Source organism: Vipera berus (genome assembly GCF_964194415.1).
Source record: "Vipera berus genome assembly, chromosome: 1".
NCBI lineage: Eukaryota > Metazoa > Chordata > Lepidosauria > Squamata > Viperidae > Vipera > Vipera berus.
The window spans coordinates 359362316-359380708 of record NC_138202.1 but is presented as its reverse complement, the minus strand read 5'-3'; the positions used below and the strand labels follow the sequence as shown (position 1 = coordinate 359380708).

General features: G+C 44.9%; 1 protein-coding gene across 1 annotated transcript in view; it reads left to right on the top strand.

Moving 5' to 3' along the window:
* Positions 1 to 3441: 3441 nt before the first annotated feature.
* The window catches only part of LOC308659568 (P2X purinoceptor 5-like), a gene marked incomplete at its 3' end in the record, with an annotated part of 34225 nt that continues 19273 nt past the window's right edge, over positions 3442 to 18393 (top strand). The window contains exons 1-4 of the mRNA XM_081313305.1: positions 3442 to 3838; positions 10124 to 10274; positions 12714 to 12785; positions 17713 to 17788. Coding sequence (XP_081169431.1) covers positions 3702 to 3838; positions 10124 to 10274; positions 12714 to 12785; positions 17713 to 17788 — 436 coding nt within the window. The 5' untranslated portion in view covers positions 3442 to 3701. The remainder of the gene's footprint in view (positions 3839 to 10123; positions 10275 to 12713; positions 12786 to 17712; positions 17789 to 18393) is intronic.

Genomic DNA, 18393 nt, shown 5'->3' with positions numbered 1-18393 from the left:
GCGAGCGGAGCCTCCCGGCCTGCGGAGACACGGCAAAGGGGGGTGCCGGACGGAGGCGGACCAGGACCCGGCCCCGACCCCCCCGGCCCCCTCTTCTCCGGTAAGGCCTCCCGGCCCTCAGCGAGGCCGAGCGGGGCCTCGGAAGGCCGCGCCCGCCGCCATTTCAAATCCAGCTCTCGCGAGGAGAGAGGCGGGTCTCGCGAGAGGCCGGCAGTTTTTTTTCCCCTCTCACTCTCTCCTCCTCCTCCCCGCGCGCGCGTTCGCGCGGCCTCCAGGTCTCGCGGGAGCTCGCGGCGCGAAAGCGCGGCTGCTCGGTTCTCGCGAGACCCGCGCTGAGCAGCTCATAGAGCAGGGGTCTTCACACCTGGCCTTTTTATGACTTGTGGACTTCAACTCCCAGAATTCCTCAGCCAGGCACGCTGGCTGAGGAATTCTGGGAGTTGAAGTCCACAAATCACAAAAGGGCCAGGTTTGAAGACCCCTGGGCTTAGGGTATTGTTTCTGGATGTCTGGGGAATTCTGGGAGTTGAAGTCCATCCATGCTGACAGGAATTTTAGGTGAAGCCCATCCATGCTGACTGGGAAATTCTGGGAGTTGAAGTCCACAAGTCATAAAAGGACCAAGTTTGAAGACCCCTGTCATAGAGGAAAGAGGGGAAGCGCGGCTCGGCGGCGTTGTGACGTCTGGTTTGGGTTTGAGAAATGGGGAGGGGGGTGAGAGGGAAAAAAAACCGTCCTCCATTTGAGTGGTCAAAGGGGGGATTTTTGCTTCACGGCGGGCAAGGCTTCAAAACAGCGGCGTTAGGCCGGTCAAATCCAGCAGGGCACATGCAGAGAGCACGCCTGGATTCACTTAACGACCACATGATTCACTTAACAACCCTGGCAAGATAGGCCGTGAAACCAGGGGCGACTCGCTTATCAACCGCCTTGTACGGCGATGGAAATGGTGGTCCCGATCCTCGTCCTAAGTCGAGGACTTGCAACTGGACGGAACCCTGTGGAATCGTAGCTTGCAAAGCCCGGTTTGCGGGTAGTCCCTGACTTACAATCGTTCCTTTCGTGACCGTTCAAAGTTGCAATGGTGCCGAAAACTGATTTCTGACCGTTTTTCAAACTTAACGGCCGCGGCAGCCAGATTCGCTTACCATGCCATAACTGCAGTGATTCACTTAACAACCGTGGCGTGAAATTGTCGTCAAACGGGGCAAAACTCCGTTAGCAGCTGTCTTACTGAGCAAGAGGAATTTTGGGCTCAGTTGTGGTCGTAAGTCGAGGATCGCCTGCATTTAAAGAGGACTTGCCTGGTTTACATGCCAGCTTGTTCTCCTGAAGCCCTCCGTGTCCAGAGACTCTGAAAGACCTGCTGAAGATTTGCGCCAAAGCTCACTGCTGCCTGAGGACCACATTGATTATATATATTTCTTTCCTTTTTGGAAGCAGCTTTCTTCAGCAGGAAAAAGAATGAAACAGAAAGAAGAGAATATAATGGAATGGAATAGGAATAGGAGTAGAGATGGAATGGAATAGGGACTATGGATGGAACGCAACTGAAGGAATGGAATGGAAGAGAAGAGAAGGCAGAATAGAATGGAATGGAATGGAATAGATGAGAATAGAATAGAATAGAATAGAATAGAATAGAATAGAATAGAATAGAATAGAATAGAATAGAATAGAATAGAATAGAATAATGGGATGGGATGGAATAGAATAGAATAGAATAGAATAGAATTAAAATAAGAATAGAATAGAATAGAAATATAGAATAGAATAGGAATAGAGTAGAAAAGAATAGAATGGAATTAAAATAAGAATAGAATTAGAATAGAATAGAATAAAATATAGAATAGAATCGGAATATAGAATAGAATAGAATCAGAAAATAGAATAGAATAGAAAATATGGAATAGAATAGAATAGAAAAAAATATATAGAATGGAATGGAATAAAATAGAATAGAATAGAATTAAGAATAGAATAGAAATATAGAATAGAATAGGAATAGAGTAGAAAAGAATAGAATGGAATTAAAATTAGAATAGAATAGAATAGAAGAAAATATAGAATAGAATCAGAATATAGAATAGAATAGAATCGGAAAATAGAATAGAATAGAATAGAATAGAATAAAGAATAGAATGGAATGGAATAGAATAGAATAGAGAATGGAATGGAATAGAATAGAATAGTATAGAATAGAATAGAATAGAAAATATGGAACAGAATAGAATATATAATTGAATTGAATAGAATAGAATAGAACAACAGAATATTTATTTTATTTATTTTATTTTTATTTTATTAGATTTATATACCGCCCTTTCCTGAAGGACTCAGGGCGGTTTACAGGGTATTTAAAACAAGAAATACAAAAGTTAAAAACAATTTAAAAAATTACATCAATCCCTGAAAAAAAAGTAAAACCCCCAATTAAAATTAAAATTAAAATTCTCAGCCTGGGCCAGAGAGCTCGAAGAGCCAGGTCTTCAGGTCCCGGCGGAATGAGCGGAGGTCAGGGGCAGTCCTCAGCTCCGCGGGCAGCTGGTTCCAGAGGGCAGGCGCCCCCACAGAGAAGGCCCTACCCCTGGGTGTTACCCGCCGGCAATCTTTTACCGGCGGCACCCTGAGAAGACCCTCCCTGTGGGAGCGCACAGGACAAAGGGAACTTGATGCTGGCAGCAGGTGTTCCCTCAAATATCCCGGACCCTCGCCATTTAGGGCTTTATAGGTCATTACCAGCACCAGAATAGAATAAGGAATTGAACTGAACAGAATAGAACAATAGAACAGAATAGAATAGAATATATAATTGAACAGAATAGAATAGAACAACAGAATAGAATAGAATATAGAATTGAATTGAACAGAATATAGAATAGAATAGGACAGAATAGAATAGAAAACGTTATTGTCACTTTAAATGTATACTAATCAGCATAAATTAAAATGAAATTTCGCTTTCTTCAGCTCATAAAATACCGTTATGCATATAACCACCCCCACACACACACACACATACACACATGACACAAAGAAACATCAAGACAGATGGCATAAGGAACAAGAAATCTAATTTTCAGAGACCGGCCAATGGAAGAAAGGGGAGTGGTGGTTTCCCCACATATCTTCACCCCACCTGACTGTCCTCCAGCTGCAGCCCTGCCTCACTTGCTTGAAAAGAAAGACTAGGGGTGACACGTTACAGTATTCCAGCACTGTATTTGAGGGGCTGCCCCAAAGAAGAGGGAGTCAAGCTATTCTCCAAAGCAGCTGAAGGCAGGATCAGAAGCAACGGATGGAAACTCATCAAGGAGAGAAGCAACCTGGAACTAAGGAGAAACTTCCTGACAGGGAGAACAATTGACCAGTGGAACAGCTTGCCACCAGAAATAGTGGGTAGTCCCATCACTGGAGGTTTTAAAGAAGAGAGTGGACAGGCATGTGTCTGAAATGGTACAAGGCTTCCTGCTTGAGGAGGGGGTTGGACTAGAAGACCTCCAAGGTCCCTTCCAGCTCCATCCCGAATTTGAATTTGAAAAGCAAGCCTTTAAGCGCCAGATCTGCAGCGACAATGTTTTAGAAGAGGTTGGCTTTCCTGCTGTGCTGGCTGTACGGAAAAGGGTTGTTTCCTTGGAAGCTTCTTCATTGCAGCATCCCTTCGAGCATCCAACGCACTCCTCCTCCGTCATCTGCCCAAAATGGATCAGGTCTCCTGGAGAGCCTTGTGCTTGTCGCTTTTTGATTACAAAACCGAAAAGTATGTCATTGCAAAGAACAAGAAAGTGGGCATTCTCTACCGGGTGGTCCAGCTCTCCATCCTGATCTACATCGTGGGGTGAGGATGCCTCTGTAATTGGGTCAAAATGACTCCGGCTTCTTCTGTTGGCTAGTGGGGGGTGGGGGGTGGGGGCGGTTGCAGCACGGGGGTTCAAGCAGGGAGCTGCTGGGTGGGAAGGGAAGAAGGGAAGGTGGGGGTCTGAAAAAGGGGAGGTTTTTGTCTCCATCCCCTGCCTGGCTGGACTGGTCTGGGTGCGAAATCCTGTTTGGGAAGGTGGGGGCTGCAGTTCAGCTTCCCTACGGAGGCAGCTGCTGAGCTGAGATTCCTGGAGGCAGGTTTTTCTTGTTCCTTCCGGAGGAGAAGCTCCGCTGATCTGCATTTTGTGTGGCCCTGTGAATTCCATGGAGCCTCTTTCTTTCTCTCTCTCTCTTCTCTTAACATTCTTCTGTGGATCGCCTTCCTTCCTTCCTTCCTTCTTCCCCTTTCCTTCCTTCTTTCCTTCCTTCCTTCCTTCCTTCCTTCCTTCCTTCCTTCCTTCCTTCCTCCCCTTTCCTTCCTTCTTTCCTACTTTCCTTCCTCCCTCCCTCGCTGTCTTTCTACTCCTTCCTTCCTTTTCTTCCTTCCTTTCTTCCTCCCTCTCCCTCCCTCCTCCCTCCCTCTCTCTCCCCACTCCTTCCTTCCTTCCTCTTTCTTTCTTTCTTTCTTTCTTTCTTTCTTTCTTTCTTTCTTCTTTCTTTCTTTCTTTCTTTCTTTCTTTTTCCTTCCTTCCTTCCTTCCTTCCTTCCTTCCTTCCTTCCTTCCTTCCTTTCTCTTCCTTCCTTCCTTCCTTCCTCCCCTTTCCTTCCTTCTTTCCTACTTTCCTTCCTTCCTTCCTTCCTTCCTTCCTTCCTTCCTTCCTTCCTTCCTTCCTTCCTTCCTTCCTTCCTTCCTTCCTCCCCTTTCCTTCCTTCTTTCCTACTTTCCTTCCTTCCTCCCTCCCTCGCTGTCTTTCTACTCCTTCCTTCCTTTTCTTCCTTCCTTTCTTCCTCCCTCTCCCTCCCTCCTCCCTCCCTCTCTCTCCCCACTCCTTCCTTCCTCTTTCTTTCTTTCTTTCTTTCTTTCTTTCTTTCTTTCTTTCTTTCTTTCTTTCTTTCTTTCTTTCTTTCTTTCTTTCTTTTTTCCTTCCTTCCTTCCTTCCTTCCTTCCTTTCTCTTCCTTCCTTCCTTCCTTCCTCCCCTTTCCTTCCTTCTTTCCTACTTTCCTTCCTTCCTTCCTTCCTTCCTTCCTTCCTTCCTTCCTTCCTTCCTCCCCTTTCCTTCCTTCTTTCCTACTTTCCTTCCTTCCTCCCTCCCTCGCTGTCTTTCTACTCCTTCCTTCCTTTTCTTCCTTCCTTTCTTCCTCCCTCTCCCTCCCTCCTCCCTCCCTCTCTCTCCCCACTCCTTCCTTCCTTTCTTTCTTTCCTTCCTTCCTTCCTTCCTTCCTTCCTTCCTTCCTTCTTTCTTTCTTTCTTTCTTTCTTTCTTTCTTTCTTTCTTTCTTTCTTTCTTTCTTTCTTTCTTTCTTTCTTTTTTCCTTCCTTCCTTCCTTCCTTCCTTCCTTCCTTCCTTCCTTCCTTTCTCTTCCTTCCTTCCTTCCTTCCTCCCCTTTCCTTCCTTCTTTCCTACTTTCCTTCCTTCCTCCCTACCTCGCTGTCTTTCTACTCCTTTCTTCCTTTCTTCCTCCCTCTCCCTCCCTCCTCCCTCCCTCTCCCCACTCCTTCCTTTTTTCTTTCTTTCTTTCTTTCTTTCTTTCTTTCTTTCTTTCTTTCTTTCTTTCTTTCTTTCTTTCTTTTTCTTTCTTTCTTTCTTTCTTTCTTTCTTTCTTTCTTTCTTTCTTTCTTTCTTTCTTTCTTTCTTTCTTTCTTTCTTTCTTTTTCTTTCTTTCTTTCTTTCTTTCTTTCTTTCTTTCTTTCTTTCTTTCTTTCTTTCTCTCCTTCCTTCCTTCCTTCCTTCCTTCTTTCCATTCTTGTCTTTCCTTTCTTCCCTCCCTCTCTTTCCTTTTATCGCTTCCCTCTATTCCTCCCTCCCTGCCTCCCGTCTTCCTTCCTTCCTGTTCCTTTTTTTCTGTTTTTTCTTCTTCTTTCCATTCTTGTCTTCCCTCTCTTTCCTTTTATCGCTTCCCTCTATTCCCTGCCTCCCATTTTCCTTTCCTTTCCTTCCTTCCTCTCTTCATCTGCAGGAATCCCTTCCAATATTTTCTGGGGGAGAAATTCCTCCAGTTTATACTGAATAAATCATAATTTTAATGAGCCTTGATCATCGGTTTGGAGGTCCTGCATTTCATTGCACAATTATGGGTGGTCCTTGACTTACGACCTCAGTGGAGCCCCAAATTTCTGTTGCTAAGCGGGACGGTTGTTAAGTCAGTTTTGCCCCATCTGACGACCTTTCTTGCCACCGTTGTTAAGTGAATCACTGCATTTGTTAAGTGAGTAACCCAATTGTCAAATGAATCTGGCTTCCTTTATTGACTTAGCTTGTCAGAAGGTCCCGAAAGGGGATCACATGATCCCGGGACACTGCGACCGTCATAAATACGAGTCGGTTGCCAAGCGTCTGACTTTTGATCCCATGGATGCTGCAATGGTCGTAAATGTGAAAAACAGTCATAAGTCCCTTTTTTCAGCGCCGTTGTAACTTGGAACGGTCATTGAATGAACTGTTGCAAGTGGTGTAAGTTATGGATTCTGCGCTGGCAACTGTCAAGGCCTGTGGACTTCAACTCCCAGAATCCCCCAGCCAGCATTTCTCCTGAAAAGTTGCTGAGGGTTGAGAAAACGCTGCTGGAACTAAGGTAAAACTTGGCAAATCGGAAGACGTCACTCTGATTGTGCAAATTGATTGCCTCTCCCTCACTCTGGCTGCATTTTATTACAACCTCTCCAGGGCTTTGTGTGGTTGTTTAATTTCCATCAGCTCCTCTGATTTTTTGCCTTTAGCTGTTTGGATCGAAAGCCAGACTTACGCAATTGAGTGCCAAATTTTTCCCAGACCGTTGTAACTTTGAACAGTCGCTAAATGAAATGGCTGTAAGCCAAGGACTCCCTGTACTTCCATCTTTTAATTCTTGCAAGGAGTCTTCAGCAGCCTCAGGCAATTTAATCATCATCATCATCATCAAGTTGGAAGGGATCTTGGAGGTCATCTAGTCCAACCCCCCACTCAGGCAGGAAACCCCATACCATTTCAGAGAAATGCTTGTCTAATCTCTTATTAAAAACTCCCATTGTTGGAGCATTCACCACTTCCACTGGTTAATTGTTCTAACTGTCAGGAAATTTCTCCTTAATTCCAGGTTGCTTCTCTCCTTGATGAGTTTCCATCTGTTGCTTCTTGTTCTGCCTTCAGGTGCTTTGGAGAAGAGCTTGACTCCCTCTTTTTTGGGGCAGCCCCTGAGATACTGAAAGACTGCTATCATGTCCCCCCTCATCCTTCTCTTCATTAAACTACACATACCCAATTCCAGCAACCCTTCCTTGTATGTTTTAGCCTCCAGTCCCCTGATCATCTTTGTTGCTCTTCTCTGCACTCTTTCTAGAGTCTCAACATCTTTTTGACATCGTGGTGACCAAAACTGGATGCAGTATTCCAGGTGTGGCCTTACCAAGGCATTGTAAAGTGGTATTAGTACTTCACGTGATTTTGATTCCATTCCTCTGTTAATGCAGCCTAGCACTGTGTTGGCTTTTTTGGCAGCTGCAGCACACTGCTGGCTCATATTGAAGTGATTGTCTACTAAGACTCCGAGATCTCTCTCACAGTTACTACTATTGAGCGAGGTACCACCTATACTATACCTATGCATTTGATTTTTCCTGCCTAAATGTAGAACCTTACTTTTTTCACCATTGAATTTCATTTTGTTAGATAGTGCCCAGTGTTCGAGTCTGTCCAGATCCTCCTGTATCTTAAGCCTATCTTCTGGAGTATTGGCTATTCCTGCCAGCTTGGTGTCGTCTGCAAATTTGATGAGTTCCCCATCTATCCCCTCATCCAAATCGTTGATGAAGATGTTGAAGAGCACCGGGCCCAGAACAGAGCCCTGGGGCACCCCACTACACACTTCCCTCCGTGTAGATGCATGTCCATTGAGGACCAAATACAGGGCAGTTTCCTCTCTTTCCGCTAAAATACAACAATATGCAAAATTCTTTTTTTTCTTTGGCTAAATCTCATTCCTCTCTTTGTTCGATAGCCACATTCTGTGCTTCGTTTCATTAGGACAATACAGGTGGTCCTCGACTTATGACCACAATGGATTCCTCGAATTTCCATTGCTAAGCAAGACAGTTGCTAAGTGAGTTTTGACCCATTTTGCGACCTTTCATGCCTCAGTTGTTAAGTGAACTACCGCTGTTGTTCACTTAGTGACCCGGTTGTTAAGTGAATCCTGCTCCCCCCCCAATTGACTTTGCTTATCAGAAGGTCGCAAAAGGGGATCACCTGACCTCAGGACACTGCGACCGTCATTAGTATGAGTCATTTGCCAGGTGTCTGCATTTTGACCATGGGAATGTGGCAGATGGTCATTAAGTGTGAAAAGTGGTCCTACGTCCCTTTTTTCAGAGCCGTTCTGACTTCGGATGGTCGCTAAATGAACGGTCGTAAGTCGGGGATGAGCTGTAAAGCTTACAGTGAATCTGAGTGCCGGTAACTCTTCGTCGCTCACCTGGCCTACACTGAAGGCATGAAGAACAGATCCCCAGCCAAGCTTTGGTTGTAAGCAGCTGCAGAGAAGAGATTCCCCTCTCTGTCGGGGCATCTCTTCCGCCAATCAGCAGATCTTCAATCTGGGAGATCTTCGATCTGAGAAGGAATCAGAGAATGTGAGGCTTGCAAGGAGACCGTGAGACAGGACAGCCCTTGGTCGGAAATGGGATAGGGTTTCCTGCCTGAGCAGGGGGTTGGGCTAGATGACCTCAAAGGTCCCTTGCAACTTGTTGTTGTTGTTGTTGTTATCTAGTCCAACTGCCTGTCCAGGGCTGGGATGTACACTTCCAACATCCCTGAAAGATGGCCACCTTTGACTTTCTTCCTTTTCTTCCTTCCTTCCTTCCCTCTCCTTCCTTCCTTCCTTCCTTCCTTCCTTCCTTCCTTCCTTCCTTCTTTTCTTTCCCTCCCTCCTTCCTTTCTCTTTCTTTCTTTCCTTCCCTCCCTCTCTCCCTCTGTCTCTCTCTCTCTCTTTCCTTCCTTCCTTCCCCCTTTTTTTCCTTCCCTCCTTCCCTTTCTTTCTCTTTCTCCCTCTTTTTCTTTCTTACCCTCCCTTGCTCTTTCTTTCTTTCTTTCTTTCTTTCTTTCTTTCTTTCTTTCTTTCTTTCTTTCTTTCTTTCTTTCTTTCTTTCTTTCTTTCTTTCCCTCCTTCCTCTTTCTTTCTTTCTTTCTTTCTTTCTTTCTTTCTTTCTTTCTTTCTTTCTTTCTTTCTTTCTTTCTTTCTTTCTTTCCCTCCCTCCCTCCCTCCCTCCCTGTCTCTCTCTCTCCCTTCCTTCCTTCCTTCTTTTCTTTCCCTCCCTCCTTCCTTTCTCTTTCTTTCTTTCCTTCCCTCCCTCTCTCCCTCTGTCTCTCTCTCTCTTTCCTTCCTTCCTTCCTTCCCCCTCCTTTCTTTTTTTCCTTCCCTCCTTCCCTTTCTTTCTCTTTCTCCCTGTTTTTCTTTCTTACCCTCCCTCCCTTTCTTTCTTTCTTTCTTTCTTTCTTTCTTTCTTTCTTTCTTTCTTTCTTTCTTTCTTTCTTTCTTTCCCTCCCTCCCTCCCTTCCTCCCTCCCTGTCTCTCTCTCTCCTTTCCTTCCTTCCTTCCTTCCTTCCTTCCTTCCTTCCTTCCTTCCTTCCCCTTTTCTTTTTTTTCTTCCCTCCTTCCCTTTCTTTCCCTTTCTCCCTCTTTCTTTCTTTCTTTCTTTCTTTCTTTCTTTCTTTCTTTCTTTCTTTCTTTCTTTCTTTCTTTCTTTCTTTCTTTCCTTCCTTCCCTTCCTCCCTCCCTCCCTCTCTCTCTCTCTTTCCTTCCTTCCTCCTCCTTTCTTTTTTTCCTTCCCTCCTTCCCTTTCTTTCTTTCTCTCTCTCCCTCTTTCTTTCTTTTTTCTCCTTCCTTTCTTCCTTTCCCTCCCTCCCTCCCTCCCCTCTCTCTCTTTCTTTCGCAATAGAATTCTCCCCACTGTGTACTCCTCCCTATTGAAAGACATCCAAAGGAGAAAGCACAGCTTCTCACGAAAGCTTCGGAAGATCAGCCAACAACCACTCTCTTGAAACGGGAAGCCTGGTTACACGAGCTCTGAATAGCATTCACACAAACATGCTTTTTAAAACACTGCTTCACCTTTTGTCTCTGGCCTCTCCAGATGGGTCTTCACGGTCAAGAAGGGGTACCAGGAAGTGGAGACCTCCATCCAGAGTTCGGTGATCACCAAGGTGAAGGGGGTGGCCTTCACCAACACCTCGGAGATGGGCAAGAGGATTTGGGACGTGGTGGACTACGTCACACCCCCACAGGTAGTGGGGCTCACTGCACATGGCCCACATTGGCTTCAAATGTTGTGGTTCAAGAGGTTGGGAGTGGAAGCCCACTCCTCTTAAAGCCTGCTGGCTGGGGGATTCTGGGAATTGAAGTCCACCCCTCTTAAAGCAGGCTGGCTGGGGGATTCTGGGAGTTGAAGTCCACTCACATTGAATCATGCAGCCTGGGGAATTTTACGAGTGGAAATCCACCCCTCTTAAAGCAGGCAGGCTGGGGGATTCTGGGAGTAGAAGTCCACCCCTCTTAAAGCATCCTGGTTGGGGGATTCTGGGAGTGGAAGTCTCTGCATCTTAAAGCAGGCTGGCTGGGGGATTCTGGGAGCGGAAGTCCACCCCTCTTAAAGCAGGCTGGCTGGAGCATTCTGGGAGTTGAAGCCCACCCCTCTTAAAGAAGGCAGGCTGGGGAATTCTGGGAGTGGAAGTCCACCCCTCTAAAAGCAGGCTGGCTGGGGGATTCTGGGAGTGGAAGTCTCTGCATCTTAAAGCAGACTGGCTGGGGGATTCTGGGAGTGGAAGCCCACCCCTCTTAAAGCAGGCTGGCTGGGGGATTCTGGGAGCGGAAGTCCATCCCTCTTAAAGCAGGCTGGCTGGGGGATTCTGGGAGTGGAAGCCCACCCCTCTTAAAGCCTGCTGGCTGGGGGATTCTGGGAGTGGAAGTTGGTTGCTAAGGCTGAGAAACACAAGGGACTGAAAACACCACTAGTCTCTCTGCAGATTTCTTAACCTTGGCTCTGGACCTACCCCTGATTTACCCCCTCTGCAGTTTCTACCAGATTTCCCCTAACCGATTGGCCCTAGAGGACTTCAGACCCCATCATCCCCCACCGGTAATTCAATATGGAGAAGGAGGGGGCGGTCAGTGGCCCCATCTTCAGCAAGTGGCCTCCCAAGGGGAGAAGTTAAAAGAGTTTCCGTCCACGATGTGAGGTGTCTGTAGCTATTTTCAGCGCCCTTTTTTTCAGGCCCGTGCAATATATACAGGCCCTCCGCGGAAGGTAGGCCGGTTGCCATGGTTTTTTTTCCCCGCCGTCCTGACTGTCCGTCAAAGTCTGCGCCTGTCCTGGTCGGTTGCTGTGCCAAACCGGACGGTGACCGGCGCAAATGACGGCCTGCCCTCGTTCCTCTGTTAGAACTTGTTCCCCCAATTTTTTTGGGGAAAAAAAGTGATTTAAAAAACAGCCACTCAGGATAGTCCTCGACTTAAGAGGCACCCGATTGGGACTGGACTTGCGGTCCGAAGTTCTGGCGGTCCGAAGTTGAAGTTGGGGCTCGGTGGCGCGGCCGTTTTTTTTTTGCCACGCTTGTTTGAAGGGAAGGCCAGCCTGTTCAGTGGACGCCGTGGCCAGAAGTGCGATCCGACCTGAGGCTTCTGAATGGACGGGGCTTGGGGGTGGTGGTGGTGGGGAGGGGGTGTCGGTCAGAAAGTTTGCCAACTGCATTGCCAGGTTGTCAAACCCTGCAATGGGTTGTAAGGGCGAAGTGGGTGAGGAGCACCCAAATCGAGGTCCTGGGTGTGGAGGGGTTGCGTGAGGAGAGACTGTTTTCAGCAGTGTTGTAACTTTGCACGGTCACCAAACGAATGGTCGTAAGTTGAGGTCTACTGTAATATCCCTCCTCCCTCCCTTCCTTCCTTCTCCTTCCCTCCCTCCCTCCCTTCTCCTTTCTTCCTTCCCTCCCTCCTTCCCTCTTTCCTTCCTTCCTTTCCTCCTTCCCTCCCTTCCTTCCCTCTCTCCTTTCCTCCTTCCTTCCTACTCCCCCTCCTACCTTCCTTCCCTTTCCACCCTCCTTCCCTCTTTCCTTCCTTCCTGCCTTTCTTCCCTCCCTCCTTCCTTCCCTTCTTCCCTCTCTCCCTCCTTCCTTCCTTTCCTCCCTCCCTCCTTCCTTCCCTCCCTCCTTCCTTCTCCTTCCTTCCCTCCCTCCCTCCCTCTTTCCTTCCTTCCTCCTCCCTCCTTTCCTCCTTCCTTCCTCCTCCCCCTCCTTCCTTCCCTCCCTCCCTCCTTCCTTCCTTCTCCTTCCTTTCCTCCCTCCTTCCCTCCCTCTTTCCCTCTTTCCTTCCTTCCTTTCCTCCCTCCTTCCATCCCTCTTTTGTACCTTCCTCCCTCCTCCCTCCTTCCTCCTTCCCTCCTTCTTTCCTTCTCTCCCTCCTTCCCTCTTTCCTTCCCTCCCTCCTTCCTTCCTTCCCTCTCTTTCCTCCTCCCCTCCTTCCTTCCCTCCCTCCCTTCCTTCTCCTTTCTTCCTTCCCTCCATCCCTCTTTCCTTCCTTCCTTCCTTTCCTCCTTCCTTCCTTCCCTCCTTCCTTCCCTCTTTCCTTCTTTCTTCCTTCCTTCCTTCCTTCCCTCCCTCCCTCCTTCCTTCCTCTTTTTCTCACAAAATTCTCCAACTTTTTTCTTCTTCTAATTCCTCCCCTTTCTTTAGGGTGAAAGTGTTTTCTTCGTCATGACCAATTTGATCATCACCCCCAACCAGCATCAAGACACCTGCGCTGAGGTAGGATGAGACTAAAATTGGCCCAGGTGACACGCATTGCAAGGAATGGGTGCATGCAGAAGGACTCAGTGTGCAAGCGGTTAGGAGGGTGCGCCCAAAGAGACTCTGATATTCGGGTTACAAGAAAGGCGTCAATGAGGAATATATTACCAGAATAACAAGAATAACAGAGTTGGAAGGGAGCATGGAGGTCATCTAGTCCAACCCCCTGCTCAGGCAGGAAACCCTATCCCATTTCAGACAAATGGCTGTCCAGTCTCTTCTTAAAAACTTCCAGTGTTGGAGCATTCACCACTTCTGGAGGCAGGTTGTTCCACTGGTTAGTTGTTCTAACTGTCAGGAAGTTTCTCCTTAGTTCCAGGTTGCTTCTCTCCTTGGTGAGTTTCCATCCGTTGCTTCTCATCCTGCCTTCAGGGGCTTTGTGAATAGCTTGACTGCCTCTTCTTTGGGGCAGCCCCTGAGATACTGGAAGGCTGCTATCATGTCACCCTTTACCCTTCTCTTCATTAAACTACTAGACCAGGGGTCTTCAAACCTGGCCCTTTTATGACTTGTGGACTTCAACTCCCAGAATTCCTGAGCCAGCGTGCCTGGCTGAGGAATCCTGGGAGTTGAAGTCCACAAGTCATAAAAGGGCCAGGTTTGAAGACCCCTGTACTAGACATACCCAATTCCAGCAACCGTTCCTTATATGTTTTAGCCTCCAGTCCCCTGATCATCTTTGTTGCTCTTATCTGCACTCTTTCTAGAGTCTCAACATCTTTTTACTTACCATCCAGCCTTAATAATGAGTTCCAGTCAAAATAAATAAATAAAGCTCAGTCTGAAGTTAACCGTTCTGTGCCTGTACCCAAAGTCCTGCCCCTTCAATACAAAAGATGCGGCGTCAACTTGATTGCAGTAGAATAAAATTGCTAGTTTCCCTGACGGGAAAATCCCTCCAGCAGATTTTTCCACTTACAAAGCAGTTTGTGGCTAGGAAAGTCTGTGCAGTATGGGAACTGTAGTCGAGCAAACTTGGGGGAAGGCAAGCCTAATCAAAGTGAATCGAATTTTAAAGATCAAGGGGGTGGGGGAGCTTATAAACAACTACATTAGGGGTCTTCCAACTTGGCCCTTTGATGACTTGTGGACTTCGACTCCCAGAATTCCTCAGCCAGGCATGTATACTTGGCTGAGGAATTCTGGGAGTTGAAGTCCACAAGTCATCAAAGGGCCAAGTTGGAAGAGCCCTGGGCTAAAGCTTCTCTTACATTATTGCAGAAAAGGCAGTGAGTTGGAGTAGGGGGGAAACAGTATATGATTGTATTGTTCTTGGCTGCTGGGCACAAATATTTATTGGTGTTTTGCCTTTGGTCAAGGCCATTTAAAAGATCCAATCAATTCAATTTGATGCCAGGAAGCTATAAATAATACAGTGTTCAGCTCGGGAAGATCTGGAGCTGGGAATTGCTCTTTACTATAAATAATCAAAAGAGGGAAAGCGAAGGATAAATAGATAGATAGATAGATAGATAGATAGATAGATAGAGAGAGAGAGAGAGAGAGAGAGAGATACATATAGATAGATAGATGATAGATGGATACATACATAAAGATAGAAGATAGATATAAATGATAGATAAAGATATATAGAGAGATAATTAGATAGAAATAGATACATAGAGATACATAGAAATAGAGAGACAGAGAGTTTTTTGCCCCAATTATGACCTTCCTCGCCACAGTTGTTAAGTGAATTATTGCCATTGATAAGTTAGTAACCCAGTTGTTAAGTGAATCTGGCTTCCCCATGGACTTTGCTTGGTCAGAAAGTCACAAAAGTGGATCACGTGATTCCAGGACGCTGCAACCGTCATAAATACATGCCAGTTGCCAACTGTCCAAATTTTGATCCCATGAGCTGCAGCGGTCATAAGTGTGAAAACCAAAATTTTGCAAGTTGAGGACTGTCTATATTGCATGCCCCTTACCGCTAGGTAAGATGCTCCATCTCTTAAAATGGCCAAGCTTTAGCAACCCTGAACCCAACAAAACAAGTTTCTTTAGTGCTTCTTCATGAGAAAGTGGCCAAATCAGGGCCAGGCTGATATCCCATCCTCCCCCGCATATCTCGATCAGCTTAAGTATGATCCTGGAAGAATTCCAGTTGACTTCCAGCCTTTGAGTTTGACCTTTGAAAAGAAGTCTTTTGTCCTTTTATTTCATTTTAATGTAAGCCAATTAGCGTACCTTTAAAGTGACAATAAATATTATTCTATTCTATTCTATTCTATTCTATTCTATTCTATTCCATTCCATCCCATCCCATCCCATCCCATTACACTATTCTATTCTATTCTATTCTATTCTATTCTATTCTATTCTATTCTATTCTATTCTATTCTATTCTATTCTATTCTATTCTATTCTATTCCATTCCATTCCATTCCATTCCATTCCATTCCATTCCATTCCATTCCCTGTTCTGTTCTGTTCTATTCTATTCTGTTCTGTTCTATTCTGTTCTGTTCTGTTCTGTTCTGTTCTGTTCTGTTCTGTTCTGTTCTATTCTATTCTATTCTATTCTATTCTATTCTATTCTATTCTATTCTATTTTCTATTCTATTCTATCCTATCCTATCCCATCCCATCCCATCCCATCCCATCCTATTACACTATTCTATTCTATTCTATTCCATTCCATTCCATTCCATTCCAATGTTCTATTCTATTCTATTCTATTCTATTCTATTCTATTCTATTCTATCCCATCCCATCCCATCCCATCCCATCCCATCCCATCCCATCCCATCCCATCCTATTACACTATTCCATTCCATTCCATTCCATTCCATTCCATTCCATTCCATTCCAATGTTCTATTCTATTCTATTCTATTCTATTCTATTCTATTCTATTCTATTCTATTCTATTCTATTCTATTCTATTCTATTCTATTCTATTCTATTCTATTCTATCCTATCCTATCCCATCCCATCCCATCCCATCCCATCCCATCCCATCCCATCCCATCCCATCCTATTACACTATTCCATTCCATTCCATTCCATTCCATTCCATTCCATTCCATATTCTATTTTGTTCTATTCTATTCTATTCTATTCTATTCTATTCTATTCTATTCTATTCTATTCTATTCTATTCTATTCTATTCTATTCTATTCTATTCTATTCTATTCTATTCTATTATATTCTATTCCATTCCATTCCATTCCATCCCATCCCATCCCATCCCATCCCATCCCATCCCATCCCATCCCATCCCAAATTCTATTCTATTCCAAATTGTATTCTATTCCAAAATTCCTATTCTATTCTATTCTATTCTATTCTATTCTATTCTATTCTATTCTATTCTATTCTATTCTATTCTATTCTATTCTATTCTATTCTATTCTATTCTATTCTATTCTATTCTCTTTGTGAAGATCTGACCTGGAAAGTCAATACAACCCAGGTGGCCAGAAAGGCCCAACAGAGACTCCACTTCCTCAGGGTCTTGCGGAAGAACAGGGTAGAACAATGGCTAATGACCCTCTTTTACTGGTCTACTATAGAGAGCATCCTCTCGCACTGTATCGTGGTTTGGTATGCTGGTCTGACAGCCTTGGATAGGAAGGCATTACAGAGGGTGGTGAGCACAGCACAAGACATCGTGGGCTGTCCCCTGACACCACTGGATGACCTCGCCAGGGCCCGCTGCCTTGGAAGATTGACGAAAATTCTCAGGGATGACTCACACCTGGTCGGTATCTCTTTACTCTCCTACCGTCGGGTAGGAGATATAGGAGTATAGCCAGCCGCACCAACAGGCTGAAGAACAGCTTTTATCCGTGGGCTGTCAGGCTCCTGAATGGGAAATAATAGTTTTATAATTTTATGTATGATTGACTTGCGAGGCTGGTGTGTTGTGCAATTAGTTCACATGGTGTAACAAGATGGTGGGTTGTCACTGAGTTGTGGTGGTGGGGCACAAAGGGAGGCTCAGCCAATCTCAATGTATACATGGTTGTACTTTGACAATAAAGGTTCATTCTATTATTCTATTCTATTCTATTCTATTCTATTCTATTCTATTCTATTCTATTCTATTCTATTCTATTCTATTCTATTCTATTCTATTCTATTCTATTCTATTCTATTCTATTCTATTCTATTCCATTCCATTCCATTCCATTCCTATTCTATTCCTGTTCTGTTCTGTTCTCTTCCATTCCAATTCTCTTCCATTCTTATTCCATTCCATTCCATTCCATTCCTGTTCTGCTCTCTTCTGTTCTCTTCCATTCCATTCCTGTTCTATTCCTATTCTGTTGTTGTTTTTTTATCCCACTTATATCAGGGCGGCTTACAATCCAAGAAGTACAAACCAATGTGCTTAGCAGTAGCCTTCATTCTATGTATATGCCTGCTTATTAGGGCTTTCGGGGGCCCCCCAAGCGGCATTATTACAAAGTCAGCTTAATTGCCCCCAACAATCTGGGTCCTCATTTTACCTACCTGGGAAGGATGGAAGGCTGAGTCAGCCTTGAGCCTGGTGGGACTCGAACCTGCACTAATTGCAGGCAGCTGGTGTTACTTAAGGAGGCATTAGCCCACTGCTCCACCACTGCTCCTATTCCTATTCTGTTCTGTTCTGTTCTGTTCCATTCCTATTCCATTCCATTCCATTAAATATTCTATTCTGTTCTGTTCTGTTCTGTTCTATTCTATTCTATTCTATTCTATTCTATTCTATTCTATTCTATTCTATTCTATTCTATTCTATTCTATTCTATTCTATTCTATATACTATTCAATATTCTATTCTATTCTATTCTATTCTATTCTATTCTATTCTATTCTATTCTATTCTATTCTATTCTATTCTATTCTACTCTTATTCTATTCGTATTTCTATTCCTATTCCTATTGTCTCCTCTAGAACCCCAGTATTCCAGATGCCTTGTGTTACCGCGACAAAGACTGTCCTCAAGGGGAAGCAGTGATAGCCGGCAATGGTATAATTGCTATTAATATTATTTCAGACAGATAGGATCTGGAATTTTTATCTATTCACTGAGTCCTTCCCAAGGACCTGGGATAGGCAGATGTTCTGGTTTCATAATATTATAGCTCTTGCTCCAGAATTATTCCAAGTCAATCTGCGGTTTTGCAATTGACTGCGGGCAATTTATTATAATGAGGATGTTTCATTGCACAGTCAGCCAGATGTTCAGACTGGGTTTGGCATTTGTATCCACCTATTGAGCCCTTCCCAGGGACTTGAGATAGGCAGATGTTCTGGTTTCATAACATTATAGCTCTTGCTCCAGAATTATTCCAAGTCAATCTGTGCTTTTGCAATTGACTGATGGTAACTTATTCTTACGATGATAACTCATTGCACAGTCAGCCGGATGTTCAGACTGGGTTTGGCATTTGTATCCACCTGTCAAGTCCTTCCCAGGGACCTGGGATAGGCAGATGTTCTTGGTTTAATAATATTATAGGTCTCTTCGCAGAATTTAATCTAATCCAGGTCAAGCTGCCTTTTGCCATTGACTAATGGCAATTTATTCTCACGATGATAGCTCATTGCACAGTCAGCCAGATGTTCAGACTG